Source organism: Strix uralensis, chromosome 4 (assembly GCF_047716275.1).
Source record: "Strix uralensis isolate ZFMK-TIS-50842 chromosome 4, bStrUra1, whole genome shotgun sequence".
NCBI classification, from domain to species: domain Eukaryota; kingdom Metazoa; phylum Chordata; class Aves; order Strigiformes; family Strigidae; genus Strix; species Strix uralensis.
In genome coordinates, this window is record NC_133975.1 from 27598736 (window position 1) to 27616875 (window position 18140).

At 36.4% G+C, this 18140-nt stretch overlaps 1 protein-coding gene across 5 annotated transcripts in view; it reads right to left on the minus strand.

Moving 5' to 3' along the window:
• ATP8A1 (ATPase phospholipid transporting 8A1) overlaps positions 1–18140 on the minus strand; it is a 130109-nt gene that overhangs the window by 13157 nt on the left and 98812 nt on the right. For all 5 annotated transcript variants that reach the window (XM_074866075.1, XM_074866073.1, XM_074866076.1 and 2 more), the window contains 2 exons: positions 13584–13640; positions 12991–13098 (listed from right to left, as the gene is read on the minus strand). In XM_074866075.1, coding sequence (XP_074722176.1) covers positions 12991–13098; positions 13584–13640 — 165 coding nt within the window. The remainder of the gene's footprint in view (positions 1–12990; positions 13099–13583; positions 13641–18140) is intronic.

Genomic DNA, 18140 nt, shown 5'->3' on the forward strand with positions numbered 1-18140 from the left:
AGGAGTATGATAAATACTTAATGAAGCATATTACTGAAAGATTGTTTTGCAGTCAGTATTAAAAATACCCTTGTAATATAATTAGGTTGCACAGAAATTGAAAGTAACATTGCTACACAACGATATCCTTTCAAATCCTTTGCTTCATCACTTGGAGACTAATTAATTTCAAAGGTTAAACCTCAGTACATAACTAAAATAAGCTGAAATTCTACTAGTATTAATTAGCAGACAAATGCAGGTAGCTTCCAGTAGCTAAAGTCTAATTTCTGAATGTGCATAGATGAAAATTTTAGAATTATACTTGATACATTCATGTGTACAACCAAAAGTGAATTATTTTCAGGAAAAAAATCTCATTCACATATAAGTAAAAAGTTCCATTTACCTTGTTTTTGTATCCCAAATTCCTACAGACACTGATACTTTGGAAAGCATTAGAATGTATTTTAACCAAAAAATTGGTAGACTTTCCACAGCTATGTTAAAAGGACATAGCTATTGCCCTGAGATTCTAGTAATTATTTCTGCCAACAGCTGTCAGCAAAGGTGTAAACAATGACAGGTTCAAAATAAAACAATTCACATTTTCAACAGAGGAAAAAAAAAAGAAAATTTTGTATCAGGAAGTGGAGAAAATGTATTAACACAGTCACTTTATAAGCAAAACATGACTTTTGACATACTTGATGAAATACTAATTTCCTAAACCAGCAGCTAATAGGAAATGTCTATCACAACTACATTTTGCAAGACATTTTATAATTAAATAGTAATTAGAGAGACAAAGTTTCCTAAAAACCAAGAAAAAGCATAAAAAATACAACTTGAAGTAATTACGACTCCTACTTCCTATTATTAACAAAATTTTTTAATTTGTAAGAACATAGCAGAGAGCTGTCCTTCCGTTAGCCACCCTGTATTAAATGTTTGCTGGTGAAACACCAAAAGTGATAATGTAGGTCTTAGGATGTTAATTCTGACCATTGTAATGCTAACTATGAATGAAGGAACAACTGGCGCCTACTATTCAGCCCATCCAGCCTTTGGCTTTACAAATGAACAACATGAATTGAGGAAAAAAAAAAAAGTTTTTCTGCGTCATATTTGAAAGCCTGTCAGATTTTTTTTCTTTTACAGAGTTAATCCAAACCTAAAAGATTTAAAGCCGACATTCGCATTAAAGACAGAGGGCCTCTTTGTATTTTTTGGACGAAGAGGGGAAAAAATAAAATCCCACAGAAGGTATTTCCTTCCTTTCTGTACAAGAAAGCTCTCCCCTCACTCTGTAGAAAACATTTTTGTCTCTAACTTTTCACATCTCTCTACACATAGGCAGGTCATCTGGGAAATGGCAAACCAATCCTTTTCAGACAATGGCACTAACAGGAGCAGCCTGTTCTGGGGACGGACTCTGGCTGCCTCTGTTCGTGGTTTACAAATTGTTCCTAATGTGAGAGATTTGTGGTCTATGCCAAGTTTTCCCCCTTTAGGCCTTGTGAAACCAAATGGAATCTGCCACAAAAGTGGCTCCCAGGGGAATTCAGAAGTAATCCAAAATGAGAGCTGGGAAGCCTAGTTTATTGTAGGAATTACAAATCCTGCAGGGAGGATAAATTATTTGTTGTATGTGTAGCTCATGCTCAGTATCAGGACTTTCTAAAATGAATTAACATTGTTTATTAAGTGCAATGTACAGATTTTTATATAAGTTCTTATTTTTTAAAAAAGGAAAAAAAAGCTGAGAAATACTTCCTTTCATGGCTACTGGCACATTAGAAATCCTGGTTGCAAAACATTTTTAATGCACTGATGAAGATGTACTGTTAGGAAATGACATGCCAAAATGAAAAGAGAATATTCCCTTTTTCTTCACTATGAAATCATCTGGCAGAAGAGCTAGCTCAGATTTTGAAGAGCCTTCTAAAAGTAGAGAGCAAGATGAAAAGAACAGTAAAATTCTTGTTGCAAAAAAGCTTATGAAAACCCTTTTCAGTTTATCTATTTCAGGTATCACCTAGGTACGTATCCTCTTCCCTACAGACCACAGAACTATTATAATACCTCCTCAACACCATCAAACCAGCAACGGTTTCTCAAGAGCCTACAGAGACAACTTAATTAGTTTTAGTTATCTGCATGTGTTTGCCTTCATACATGCCAAAGTACTTACTGTTGTAATATTAAAACAGATCTGCATTGACTCCCAGTGCAGTGAAGTTCCTACAAATGAGTTCTTGTAGTGCCTCTAGTCCTTCTTTGCTATTTAGAGTTTAAAAAACATATCAGAGTTCCTACTAATTAAGAACTAAATAGGAACTCTGCTTATTAAATATAGCAAAAAGGGAGTCCCTCCATTTTCTGCAAATACAAAACAAAGCCTTACTGGTATACTACAAATAGTAAGAGGTACTGAAACTGAGGGAGTACCAGGCAGCCAGGAAGCCATAACTGTGGATATCTGCAGGCAGAATCTTACTTGAACAAATCTCCTATAAGATGAAGAAAACGAGTAAGGATAGACTAAGGAACATGCCTTTATTTCTTCCCTAGCTCCTCTCATTTTCTTCAGCTAAGGATACAAATAGTCGACTGCAAGATCACAAATAGTTGACTGTAAGATCACCAATTTCCTCACTGCAGGTGGGTATGAAGGGTGGACTGTATGCCACAGAGGGATGATGAAAATTATCATCTTAATTATATAAACACAAATAATAAATATTATTGTAAATAATAAATATATAGAAAAGCTCACAAACACAGACACGTACTATAAAACCTAAAGCTTCAAGAAGTATGTCTGTGGTGACACAGAGCAATACAGAGACTTAGGTCAGGTCTCTTGTCTACAGATGTGGCATTAATTCAGCCCCTTGTTTCAGTTAATATTTTAAGTATCATTGGAACACACGTCTTGCCTTTTCCTACAGAGTACCTTAATCACTCAGGCTGAGCAAAAGCCAGCACATTGTCTCTTCTGATCCAGTAAATATTTGATTATTCCATATGAAGTGGAACAGCAGAAGACACAGTTCTCTGTTCAATCACCCTTTCAGCAGAAAATGTTACCCTGAAAATTGCAAAGTAGAGAGAAACTTAAATCTGGCTTTTGGGTAACATTCATTTGGGGTGAATATTCTAGTATTTAACTGTTGGATAAATGGGTATTTTAAAAAACATAGGTGATAGGGGTCTAACTGTGGGAGGTAGTTCAGGTTTGTGAATCATCAGATTAGCACTTATCTCTAACCACAGTAAGGCATTTGAGCCCAGAAAGGGATGAAATGCAAGACTGCACCTCATCACACGTTCTTGTAACTAGCTTAGAGTGGCTGCTCATTTTCACTTTGTGAATTAAGTTCACAGGCATTTAATGCCTTCCTTGCATTTTATGAAAGCCTAGGTTACCTCAATAGATATTTCACATTTGGAAAAAAAGAGCCAAACAAACCAGCAATAAATCATGGTGCCAGAAATAGCTGTTATGAATTTTACCAGTTGCTATCTCTGTTGACTTTAGACAAAACAGTGATGGAAGTGCTTTCAAAGATAAAAAGCAAGAAAAAAGAAAAAAAAGGATTCACAATAAATATTAATACCTGGAAGTTTCCTCAAAAAGCTGAAGAGGAGAATGACACACAAACAAAGCAAGCTTTCCTGAGAATTAGGAAGAGAAGAAGGTTCTGTTAGCAGAAGTTTGGCTTTTGTTAGCACTACAGCTGGAGCTAACAGACCTGAAAAATAACCTTTAGAAAATTAAAGAGAAATAGCCACCTGGATGTGAAATTTGACAAGCTAGAAAATGTTGGCAAGGTGAGATTTATCACACTACTTTAATCATGCTTGTAATCAGACAACATTAATTGTTCTGCAAGAAAAGACTAAACTGTCCTCTTTGTCTCAGAGTAAAAGATTCACAGGGAAACCTATCTGAGTGGATTCAAAGACGATGTAAGAAATAGTATCTGGAAAAGGAGATGTAAAGCCACAATGAGCAGATGAATTCTGGTGATTCTACACTTTATTACCAGGATAAGGGTTCTCTGCACTGCAATACGTGTAGCAGGAAGGAGTACAGGAAACACTTATAGAGTTTCACTAGAATTCGTAAAGAACTGGTCATTCCTCACTACTGCGCATCAGAAGAGGAAGTTGCTATGGAGAAAGATGGCAGCTGAGTATCATTCATCTTTTAAGTGTTGCTGTATGCATGACTACAACAGGAATGTGTACTAAATTTGATTCATAACATTTTAAACAGAAAAAACACGTAATTTTTGTTTATAAAGGAGATTGGCAATAATATGCTAAGGGAAAGAATTCAGTTAGAATACTGATACTGGGAAAAGACTAACCAATAAAAAGGAAGAATAGTAGAATGGTAATACTACCAAGACAGACCATCATAAGCAGAAAAGGTAAATTTGATAGTTCAAAGATCAGGTCTGCTGTTTCTGTTTGTACCTGTGCAGTCAAAGAACAAGAATGAGAATGTAATTGCTGAATATGGGATCTCTGAAGTATATCTGGGAATAGCAGGCTCTGGCTAACAAGTATCTAGTACTAGACTAAGTACAATTAAACTGCGAAGGTCAGAGGACTCAAAATGGAAACTACCTAATGGGAATTAAATGGAAAAAGAAAAACCCTTTATGAAAATATTTTGGATTCCTGAAGTGAAAGACTAAAAGCAAACTTTGTATTTAAAGAATTAAATAAGCTAAAATAAGTTAGTATCAGAATAATAACAGAATATTAGGCTCTCAGATAAGGATAGATGACTAAAATGGGTATGTGTTATGGGATGAACTCTGATTCGCTTCAAAAAATCTTCGAGTTCTTTTATGTAGTAATAATATTCTCCACAAATGTACATTGAAACATTTTATTTCTCTAAACAAGAGGTTCACATCGGTATATAGGGGAAGACAGATACAAATTACTGATTATTGTTTTGTGAAGACTCACAGGTTTGTAAAAGACAGGTTGGGAAAAAACCTTGGAGGGGGATGAAAATGTGCTAAAAATGTGGGAAAATGCCTATAGGGGCCTTTTGCTGAGAATGGGGTTGAAAAAGTTTTGGACTAGGAACAAAGACCATAGCTTTTGTTGTTTAATTATTTCAATGTTCTTGAAAACTGTATTTTAGACATGTTCTGTAAATAAACAATAGTCCCTCACTGAAAATTTACTACACCAACTAGTCCCCCCAAAATGAAGACCCAGAATTTTGGATAACATTTTAATCCAGATTGGGAATAAGCAGTGAAGCACGGGGAAAAAAAAAAATCTACTGGCTAACTCTGCATACCTACTCCAGATATCAGCCATTGAAGAATGGGTATTTTCCACAAGTTTTGTGATAATGAAGTGAGAATTGAGACTTTGGTATTTGTTTACCATATAGGGCTCAAGGCAATTTTTAGAAATACAGATTGTCAACTGAGATATATGACAGGTTCCCTTAAAAGCATGGCACAGTAATTCTCTTGTTTCATTGGAGAATTTAAAGAGAACCATTACTTTTCAAATTTTAGGGGCATTATTTACAACTCCCCCTGCTAATATTGAGGATCAGGACCGTAGCAATTTTCTTAAATATACAACCACTGACATTTATTTATTTATTATGACGTATTCTGCAAAAGTTACTAAAACAACACTAATCTGTTTTTAAAAATGCAAGAGACAGGTATCCATTAATAGCACCTTTTACTGCTGGAGGGACAACACCGCAGGGCGTAAGTGATAAGATCCTCATAGAGAAGCTGTTGATGTATGGGCTGGATGAACAGACTGCATGGCTGGGTCCACAGGGTGGTGATCAGTGGCACAGTCTAGCTGGAGTCCAATAACTAACAGCGTACCCCAGGGGTCAATACTGTGGGCCAGTCCTGTTTAACATCTTCATTAAAGACCTGGATGATGGGGTACAGTGTACCCTCAGGAAGTTTGCTAATGACACAAAACTGGGAAGAGTGGCAGATGCACCAGAGGGTTGTGTTGCCATCCAGAGAAACCTCAGCAGGTTGGAGAAGCCAACAGGAACCTCATGAACTTCAACCAGGAGAAGTGCAAAGTCCTGCAGCTGGGCAGGAACAACCCCAGGCATCAGTATATGCTGGGGGCCACCCAGCTGGAAAGCAGCTTGGCAGAAAAGGACTTGGTTCTGATGGACACCAAGTTGAACATGAGCCAGCAATGTGCCCTTGCAGCAAAGAATGTGAATGGTATCTTCAGCTTCATTAGACAAAGTATTGCCAGTGGAGGATGAGGCAGATCCCCTCTCCTCCGCACTGATGCGATCACACCTAGAGAAGTGTCCAGTTCTGGATTCCCCAGTACAAGACACATGGACATACTGGAGAGAGTCCAGTGAATGGCCACGAAGATGATGAAGGGCCTGGAGCATCTCTCATTCGAGAAGAAAGACTGAAATAGTTGGGACTATCTAGCCTAGAGAAGGCTCAGGGGGGATCTTATCAATGGACATAAATTCCTGAACAGAGGGTGTAAAGAAGACAAAGCCAGGCTATTTCCAGTGGTGCCCTGTGACAGGACAAGAGACAATAAGCACAAACTGAAACACAGGAGGCTCCATCTGAACATCAAGAAATACTTTCTTACTGTGAGGGTTACTGAACACTGGCACAGGTCGTCCAGAGAGGTTGTGGAGTCCCCATCCTTGGTGATATTCAAAAGCCATCTGGACATGGTCCTGGGCAACTTGGTCTAGGTGTTGGGGGGATTGGACCAGATGACCTCCAGAGGTTTGTTCCAACCTCAACCATTCCATGATTGTATACTAGTCTGAATACTGGTTTTGCTCTCCATTAGACTAAAACAAATTCCCCCTTTCAGATCAGACTTCAGATAACCATCTCCCTCGAAAAGACCTGTTCATTAGAGATTGAAGTACCTGGACAGCTACATTTTAAAAAAGTGTGTGTGGTTTTTTTTGTGTGTCTAACTAAGGGGATTAAAGGATGTATATCTAATATTTTAATAAGCACAATTCCATATAAGCAGGTTATGTGGAATAATACAGCCAGAAGCAATATTTAAGAAACTAATACTGTTAGTACAGTATATTCTAATACATCTTTCCTACATGGTGCAGCTAAATCATCCAACAAGGAATATTATTGTTTTTCACAAAGATTCTGCAAACCTCAATCAAGTTCTGTAAAATACATGCTTGTTCCTTCAGTTTCTGTCAGTAGTTTTATAGATCCCCAGGGTCAGACAGAGCAGAAACAGATAGTGCTCTGGAGAACTTTACAGTGCATTATCTACAGCACCACAATAAATTAAAAAGTTCTGCAGATACTGAAATTTTGCTTTTAATCTCAAAGTCACACTTCTTATTCCAGTAAGTATTATAATTTTAAGCTAATTTATTAATCACTTCTGTGTATAAAAAGAGGCCTGACAACCTGGAACACATAACAGTAACAAACCCAAAAGCGTCAGGAGTTTGTACTAGTGTGAGGTATACAACAGGTTGGTTTATTTTTCCCCCCTCCCCAATTACAGGTTTTCAACTCAAACCACAACCATTTTTGTTCAAGAAAGAGTTACCTGTACCAGCTTAGAAATGTATCTATTTTATAATTTTAAAAGTCAATCTGCTTTTTTTAAGTGGCATTAAAAAGAAAAGTAGCCTTTTGAATTGCAAGGATGGAAACAATGGAAAGGTTCTAGCAGCTTTATACCCTACTGACACATGAATGGTAGCTACTCTTATTAGGTGATACAAGTTACAGAAACTTCATTAGTTAATGGAATTATTGCAAAAGGACTACATAGATGTAAAAACATATAAAAATTTAATCACAGCATCATTTATTTCTTTCAGGTGGGTATAATGCACAATATGACAAAACACGGACAACAGGAAAATTCTGGTAATGCACTGGATCACAGATTAAAAATGCATTTTCTTCAGCATCACAGAACAGTTTCCTGTTTGAAGAGTCTCAAAGAAAAAAAATTGCATCTACAATGTAAATACCTCATCAACTACGAAGAGACTTGGCATTTACTTTTAGATATTTCTGCAAACTACATGTGGTTTAAACTGAGAAAATACTATAATTTGTTAAAAAATTATTTAAAGTATACTTCACTTACTCTCTTTGTTAATGTTATACATAAAATAGAAGTATCAACTTCAGTTACATCAATGTAGTAGAGAAAGAGATCCATGCAGCTGATTTACTCAAGTCTGCAATGAAAACGTTCAGGTCTGTAGTGGCACCTTTTCTGAAATTAAATTGAGCTTGTTTCATGTAATGGGTCAAAAAAGATGTCCTGTGGTATGACCCACTTCTCCATAACGGTGTTAAATCTAACCACAAAACACCTACAAAGAAGTTGTTTTGGTTTTTTTCTTCTTTTTTTCTTTCTTGTGCATCTAGATGTAAAAGCACAATCTTTACAGGTAAAATATTAAGAAAATAGCCTGTAAAGGTGGTTGTTCAGATGCTTCTACACTAGACAGTACTGACAGACAACAAATGCAGAAATAAACATTACTGCAGATAAACATTGTACTGTAATAAAGACTGTGTTACAGAGACTACAAAATTGTTAAAAAAATCACTGAAAACTTCTGAAATGTTTCCCATATTTCTCTTGTACACAGTGCATCAAGTTCCCTCACACAGAAATCATGTTTTTCTACTACTACCAAAATCCTCCTGGTAGAAAACATATTTTAACACTTTGCTGTAAGCAGATAAAACTTGAATTTTTAGTATTTTAGGATCTGTGTCTAAGACTAGAAGAATACAGTCCCTAATTCTTAGAATAAACTGAAGAAGAGAAATTTTTAAATGAATGGGTCTAAAGTACAAACAAAAACAATATGAAGATAAATAATAACTTCAGCTTAATTAATGATAAAAATATGTAAGTCTTGTTTCAGACTACTAAAAGACTTGTAACAAAGTTGATCTGCTACAGTACCTGAACTAGCCATGGATACTATATAATTAACTAGTAACTACTTAGGTTATCATCCCCTTTTTAATCACATATACTTCTTCAATTTTACAGCCTATTTTCCCATTTTCTTCTGCTTCATAAATCCTATTGCTTCTCTCACATTTTTTGTCCATTTTTCCTTCTAGGCTGTGTCTACAGAAAGACAATGGTGAACAGACAATTTTCATCTGAACAGTATCAGTCAGGGAAAATGAATGAAGTTTTCTTCACTAGGGACTTTTTTTTTTTTTTCCTAAACTGTAATAGAAACTGGTTTAGGGTTGACAAAATGTAACTGGTTTCTTGTTTGAATGTTGACTCTAAGGTTTTGTCGGAATTTTACTAAGGAAACATGTTTCAGCTACTATAACCCAGATGCCCGTTATCAATCTCTAACAGGTATCAGCTATATAACTACCAGTTATTCATATCAGGAGAACACTTGTGCTAGGATACCTCTGCTTATGTGAGCCAGAAGCCACTTTTCAACTCTTCTGATGCACCACCTATTTGGCAACCTAGTTACTACTATTTATAGGACTTAGGAGTACTGTAACGTGGAGAGCCACACTGTGGTGAATGGTACTGTACAGTTGGGATGAGCTGGTCCAGTGTGGGAGTAGCAATCTCGAATACCCAGAAAACAAAGGTCTTGATTTATAATGCTGAGGCAGTTCTGGCATCAACAGGGCATTTTGGATCAAAGGGTCCTTGTTTGTCTTTTTTGGGAAAACTCAGAGCAAAAGAGAGAGAAACAAAAATGCACGTGATTATAGTATGAGGAACATGTCAAGAAGGAGGGGGGCAGTGGCCTAGACAATGAACAAAACTGCTGGCACTCTGTCATAAAGTCATAACTTTTCATTTCACTATATTTTCTTTCCTTCTGTATTACTAACATACAGCAACATGTGTAAAAGCCAACTTTAATTATCTTCTCTACAATTGGAATGATACACAAAATGATGGAAACAAAATTAGTGTAAAAAGTAGGGAAAACTTGCAAAAGTATGTGACACACTTTGTTCAGTAAATTATTGAGTGATGCTTTGATACTAAAAGATGAACACAAACCAGCAATTCTTATGATTTAACTTTGGGCTGCTAGCTTCAGTGCTCCAACATAAGAATGTTTCTGCAGCATAAACAGACTCTTTTCTTCTATTACAACTCTGTTTTTTTTTTCTTGAGGCATTATCTTGTAGTGTTCTCCATTTAAACACATTTATCAGAGCTGCATAGGTATTTTATAGGAATAGATGAAAAATCCAAGTTTCAAAATATTTAGACAAAACCTTTCCTCTGTATCCAATGAATGAGTTTTCTATCAGCTCCATATGCTTTTTCTCTCCCCTTCAAGAGCATTAGTATTTTATTTTCTTGGAACAGAAGCAGCAATAAGCAGCAAGAATCTTATTATTTTAATGACATTAATATGAAGTTAGACCGAATCCTTATTAGAGTGTTTCAGTAGGTTCTTTTCTGTCTAAAAGAAGCCATGAAAAAGATGTTTGTAGAAGACAGATATCATCTAGTTGGGACTGAAGAGTTGGATGAACGTTGTATCAAGAATACTGACTAGTAAGACTATAAACCTACTAAGATAGAACTCTTGTTACCAGCTCTAAGGAGCTGAAACAGAATACATTTAAACTTTGCAAGGATTATAGTTGGTAAAATCTTCTTATAAATCTACAGTTTATTAAAAAAGGGGCAATTTTTAATGAACACATTTGGGAAAAAAAACCCTGAAAATCCCCTTCAGCATGATTTATCAGATCAGGCCAAGTCAAAACAGACAAAAAGTTACAGATGTAGAGGTCAGCTTTTGACTTGTTCATTTAATTTCTGCCAAACGTACTTGGATGAAGTCTTCAAGTCTGACTTGCACATTAGAAGAAATTAGACAAGTAGTATTTGCACAGGCAAGCAGATGTGTCCGTATGGATTTTTTTCTATCACACCACAATCTTTTCCACAGTTAAATTCATGAATCTTTTAGTTCGAATACTTATGGAAGGTCTGGACTTGCTTCAGAGAAACCCAGTGAATTCTGCCCTGCCAGAGACCACGTGGTCAGCGAGGCGGGCTCCGTGAGACCATACGAAAAATCCTGCTTCCAATCTGAGCCGCAGTATTTGTCAACAGGACTTTTAGCCAGAGTACAGCTCAAAAAACTAGACCAGAGCTTTTAAAATAAGCTCTTATAGTCTATGAGATGTTTAGGAGACTTTATTCCAATGTTAAATACCTCTAACTATATTCTTAGAAAGAAAACAAAACCAAAACCAACCTCACTTCACAACAACCCCCTCAAACAACTGCATGTATGTACACACATTGAAAGCTACTATATACACACATACATAAGCAAACACTAACAAAGTATCTATTTCAAGTACAGTTTTATCACAACAAATAAATTAATTTGGGTTCGTAAATCAGACTACTTTGGTGTCATGTTGAATTCAAACCCCAAGGGTATTTGTTTTTGTGGACAGCTACATTTCTTTACGAAGAACTGTATTTCCACGTTCATAGGAACGACATTCCCTTCAGAAATATATTTTTCTCCCAATAACTTCAGACACTGAACATGTACTAAGTAAAATATTCAGTTATTTCAACAGTGAAGTAGCCACCTTTATGTCATACCAAGTATAACACACCCTGCTGCTCCCACTGTGCTTATCACTATTATTGTCTTAAAGAACAATGTATAAAGTTTTTACAAAAGTACTTAATTCCTTGTGCCTTCCATTAAAATGTAGTAGTTATAGAAATGCCTATATACTATTTTTCCCATAATTGCTTATGTAGGAGGTGAGATTTGTGGGTCCAAATTACCTCCAAGTGAGGGAGAGATATGCATCTCAATTTCCCACATCCTGCCTGAACTTTTAAATTGTTGAATTATTTCACAGGGGTGGAGTTAAAAGCACTCTTTTACTGGTGTAAGGCTTGATTTAGTTGATATGCTTTGAGAACTGTTAGAAGAATATCTTTCTGAAACAAGCAGGTATTCTCAGTTTCTGATTCCCCCTGAGAACGCACACCAAACTTCTCAGCTCAAAAGGTACTAGCCATGCCCAGAAGCAGACATTAGTGTCTGGTAAATTAATACTAAACTTCAGATGTTTCTGGAGCTGAATCGTTTTGAGAATTTGGGGCTGAAGTCCCAATTAGATCAGCACAGGCAGCAATTACGCATCTTTTATGGATTCAGTCCTATTTGCAATATTCAGAGCAGGTTTACACAAATGGGATAATAAATGAAAGAAAAACCACAGAATCACAGAATCATCTAGGTTGGAAAGGACCTTGAAGATCACCTAGTCCAACTGTTAACCTAGCACTGACAGATCCCAACTACACCATATCTCTAAATGCTATGTCAACCCGCCTCTTGAGCACCTCCAGGGATGGGGACTCCACCAGTAATTACTGTCAAAAGGTTAAAGATACAGTACAATAATGCATTCCAAGCAGCACATTAATAGAAAAGGAAATGAGTGCATGACAAGCAGCTGCTCATGCAATGTTATGGCACCTCAAATTTTTTGTGGCATTCTACAGTTTCAAACACTTAGCAAATTTGTATAATTGAAAATGAAAAAACAGCCTTAACCAGTGCACTACCTGTGCTATCTCATTATTAAAAAACCTCTAGCCAAATAAGCACTGTAATTCTGAGTTCTGAATTTGGTAAGACTTCTCTTCAGAAAACTAAAACTTACTAAAGAACTGCAAAGCAGCTTACCTGTCTGTTCTCCCTCATTGCACCATATAATCACAGCCTGTTAGCTGAGCTCCATTTTCACAAGAGTACAAATTAATTCTATTTTAAACAAACATGGCTACCACATTGAAGGTATAAAAGAAGGAGCCCTCTTATGCACCTCTAGTTAGCGAAAGGATCCAATAAAGATTAGGCCTGTACTAAAGACTGAAACAGTATATTTTGCACACATTCAGATATTAGTTAAAAAACACTTTTACCTCTCCTGACATATCAGGTGCCATGGGAATGACTGGCCATAAAGAAGAGTAGATTCCAAAAAACACTACCCAAAGTGCTATGCTGCCCCAGATAGCTATATGGCTGAACTGTTAAAACAAACAAAAAAAGAAAACAGAACAAACATCAGAGATGCATTATGACATAACAAAAGATCTTTGCTACTTAGTATTTACAATGTGATTCTGATATACTGGATGAAATTTCCATGCCTTGTATTAATTTAACTCTGCTACTTCAGTTTGCTATTTCTTAAAGCAAAATGATACTTTCAGCAGCAATATTCCTGCATTTTAAAGCAATTTAAGTTCAGTTACAATCAGGACAGAGTAACTTGATTTTTCTAGTTTAAGGATTACTTTAAGCCTTATCCCAATGTCCTCCTTTTCAATATTAAGCATTATTTTTTGTATGTGCATATTCTGTCTTTCCATGAAGTAACCACAGTTTAATTTGACACTGTGGGGAGGGCTGACAAACTATAAGGGCATAATGTAATAAATAAGAAGAATACAATCATTCATCCACCATATTTTATAGAACATTTGAGAATATGGTAAAGACATCTGCTTACCAAAGTCCAATATGAGGTCTCTAATCCAGCCTTCAAACACACAGTTAGAACCACAAACTTAAAAGAGAGAGAGAGAGAGAGAGAGAGGATTCTTATTTAATATGGGAATCTTATTTAACACACAAAATTTATAAGCATGGGTAAACTTTCAGGAGAACCGAAGAAAAAGTTTAATGGTTTTCATATTGCATGCTTACTTGCACAAATGAAATAAGGGAAAGGATAATCAATCTCTTCAATTTAAATGTGACTTCCTTAATAATATTCAACAAAGTACTGTGTGTGTCAATGCACCTAGTTGTGTAATAGGATCCACACCAAAGCCTGTAAAGCAAAACGCAATCATTTCTATGGACCTGAAGAAGCTATGGAACAGCCTTTCTGCTTTAATAGAATCTGGTCCCCCCCAAAATATAGGACTCTCAGCAGCCCCAAAGTGAAATTCTTTTAGACCACAGCTACCTGTATTTCTCCTCTTTTTCGTAAGTGTGTGCACTTAAATCTGAAGTTCAAATTCCTATTTGAAATGACTGCAATAAAATGCCACTAAAAGATTTAAAGATACACCCCAGTAATGAGCTAGTAATAGAACACTAAGAATTATTAGCTTTCATTAATAATCAACACTCATTTGATTTGGAAAACTCTTCTTTTGTATTAGAAATCTTAAACATTTCCCTTGCCTCCTAGAACTCTGCAAGTCTGGCTCTTACTAAGTCATTAGCTTGTTTACTGATGGTATTTTGGTTACACAGAAAGGTTTATGAAAAGTGTATTCCACTTCAGTGGAGATGGCAGAACGCCTAGCTATGGAAAGGATGACTACTACTTTCTACACAAAGAGAGATTTAGAAGATCTAGATGCTGAGCTGAAAGCTTGCAACTGTTCAAGCTTACATTAGTCTAAATTAAAACAAAAGTTCACTTTATTAGTACTTTGTTAGTAAATAAGTCACCTTTGCCAAACCCTGAAAGCCAGAGTTAAATGTTCGCAGCCTAAGACCTATGTTCTGCATACAAGTAACATGTTGAATAAACAATTCCATGTTATGGAATTTTCATTCTTCCCTCTCATCTTTACTCTCTTCTTATCTTTACTTTTTCTATGAAGCAGTCTCTGAAAACATCATGTTATTGTCCTGTAGGACATGTTCTATTTTAGTTTAGAGATGAGCAGTAGTAGAAAGTTTATAATCCCACAGCAAGGACTAGTTGATTCAGGAAAATTGTTTATCTCCTTCCTTTGATATTCACACAAATGTGTTTTCTGTTTAGCAAAGAAATAGTTATTACATTCTGTAACTCATGTGAAAATGTATCGCAAGTTTTGCTTTATGTGCAGCTGAAGAACATGAGGCTGAAAACCTGAGTCACAAAGACCAAGCTCCAACTGTAACAGCTATAGTTTATACTCTAGTTTGTTGGCCAGGTTGGCAGCAATGATGTCAGTTTGACTGTGGCTGAACTTCGAGGAGCCTCAGAAACTCAGAAGAAATTTACTTAAGTGAGAAGTTGAAAATAACTGGTTAAATATATATGACAAGTCTTTCGCTATATCTAGCGCATAGAAGGATACAAATCCTGCCAGGAAGCTTTCACCCTAGCTAGAAGTTTATGCTTTTAATTCTGGAATCTTGTATTTCAATTATCGCTGCATTATTAAGGACAAAATAAAAAAATCACAGTGCCACAATTCCATTACCTAAAACACGTGTGAAATACAATTAGAAGAAAATTAAGAACCATGATGGGTGTTATAATTTACTTAGTCTATCCAGTTGTGATGCTGTATTTGGATAAGTGAAAAAAATGAATTATGGCAAAAATGTACTCATCTGGTACACTTGCTTGCTACTTTTGAGTCAGTTGTAAGGAAAGAAAATATCCTTCCTTAAGATTAGATCAAGAATTCTCATTGCATAGACAAAACACACACTGCAGGTCTCTGAAAAAGGAGATGTACCTTTTTTATATATACCCTCCTTGCATCTTAACTGATACCCCCAGCAAAGTTACCAACTATGCACAGTGGCTTCCTCAAGAATATGGGTTTTATTGCTCCCTCCTCCCCTTGATCCAAACTAACAATAGCTCACTGAATCCCACCCAGGAAACAAGAAATCAAACTGGTATGCTGTATAAAGCACTGAGTTTTTTTAAAAAGACCTCTCAAGAATGGTTGTACAAATATTTTCATGGCACTCTACTCCTATTTGAAATTTATGTTTGAAGAAATAATTCCAGGACATGATATGAATCAGTGGACATTCTTGACTTTCTCTGTGGATCCAAAGAAACTATATTAATTTCTGAATCCCTTTGCTACTGACTCGTGCATGAGTGATGAATGTAGACTTCCTAAAACCAGATTAAAAGCAATGGGAAGAATGAGAAGCTCCTTAGCCTTATGATTTTGATATTTCAAAGCAATGACTGACAATTGTCAGGGCACGTACACTTCACGTGCACAGATTTTTAAAAAATGTTCAACATCCCCCAATTTTGAAAGCCTTTCAAATATGCATGTGTGCGCCAGACCTCCTTGAGTTCCTGTGCAAGAGCAGGAATACATCAATTGTAACTCCCATCTCTCCCTAGATTTTCAATCTGAAGTGAAAGAAAGTGGAGAATCTGGAAAACAAATTAAAAAGCAGGTTGTCTGGACTTAAAATGGTGAAATAATGTTTTCTTGGGAAAATCCTGGCCATTCTGCAGGTTAGTAGCAAGCAGTTAGGCTCTCAAGATGATGATGCTTCAGCTCTCCTAGTTGAAAACTAGTTGCAGCTGACAGAACAACTGCACTGTGACCCCTGTTTTAACATGGATACAACTTGACAAATAGTAATGAGACGCTCCAGGTTACTATACTGAAAGTATAGGTGGTGGAAAATGTTGCCACAAATCTGAAAATGTAGGCTTTGATGTTTTTGAGTCAGCTGATGTCATAGATGATACTCAAGTTATTCTGCAGTACTGTACGTTTTCAAGCACTCAGTTCCACAGGACCTGGTGTAATCCAGTAAACTCTGAGTACAGCTATGTAACTTGTTTCCTTCTGGTGTCAAGGTTGGTTTTTGGAAAGAAGCATAGAGCAGAGCAACTGTGTAGGATGAAGTTCTGAGATTGCTTCATGAAAGAACTTCAGCTGTGATTGCAACAGCATGTTGACTAATTGGGCTTAACAAGTGTACAGTGCTAACTCACTGTACAAAATGATGGCCAATACAAAGGATCATTTTAGAGCAATCAAGGAAAAGGAGATGCTATCAGAAAACTTAGGTGTTAGCCTTAAGTGCTAGGGTAGGTGAAGTTACCCAACTCATGTATACATACATACAATTCATAAAATAAACTTCTGCTGAACTAAGCAAGGTTGCAACTTTCCAAGCAGAGTAAACAATGAAACATTTGCAGATAGGGTGAAAACTCAGTGCAGAGAACCTCTCCCCAAGAACAACCTGTGTCACTTAGAACAACAGGTGGTTCTGGTAAATACTCTTATGAAGTAAATACTCTTATGATGGGGAAAGCAGTGACATTCAGATAAATGACTGACTTCTAAACACTGCTTGGTGTTATGAGATCATAATACAAATAGACATGTGTCAGTTGAACTACTTCTGTCAGGACTGAGCTATGACAATGACTGTGAACTTACATCTTAATTTTATTTTTGCACAGAAACACTTACCCGGGATACTCCATCCATCCCTAATGGAGATGAGTTCATCATATGATAGATTGCATGATCATATGTGACTACTGATAACAAAACATGCTGTGCTTGCCTTTTGGAACAGGGAACGGGAAGTGTAGAGCAAATAAACTTTTACGAGAATGTGTGAACAAACAATTTTTCAATGTGCCTGAAATAACTGGTTTAAAGTCCATGTACTGACTGGCAGAAGAAACATTTTAACTGCCACAGCAGTAGAAAATACACAGAATGGTCTGTGGTTACTTGGCCCTTTATGCTCTTTATCCCTTCTGGTTAGCTGATCAGAAAACACTATTCAAAATGTTCTCTCATACACAGGAGATGCTGACAGTAGCTACATTCTCAAAGGACTACAATGTACTCTAGAATACTTTTCCTTTTATTTCAGTTAACGATGTTTCCCTATTCCCTAAGGAAATCGGTTTTGATGTGAATTTGTATATGTATTACAGCTCCCTTATTTTGATGGAAGAATTAGTTTCTTTTTTGTATCTGCCAACAACAGGAAGTTGAAAATTAATTCAAATCTTAACATTGAAGAACAGAGGAGAGTAAGCACGAGTCTAATTTTGCTTCCATGAGATCTTGGAAAACCCTCATCTATTGGTTAACACTGATACCTAGCAAGTGAAAAAGAGATATTTAGCTGCATTAATTTATTCTAGGAGATAAAAGATTAAGAGAAAAAATGCAATACTGACTACTATCTATGAGAATAACAGAAGATTACTGTTAGGTGTGGGGCAGGTGAAATTCTGGAAGTTTGGTTGTCTCTGAAGAGACATCCCACAAACCTTGGTTCCATATGGCTCCATCCCTCTTTCAAGGCCCCATGGTAA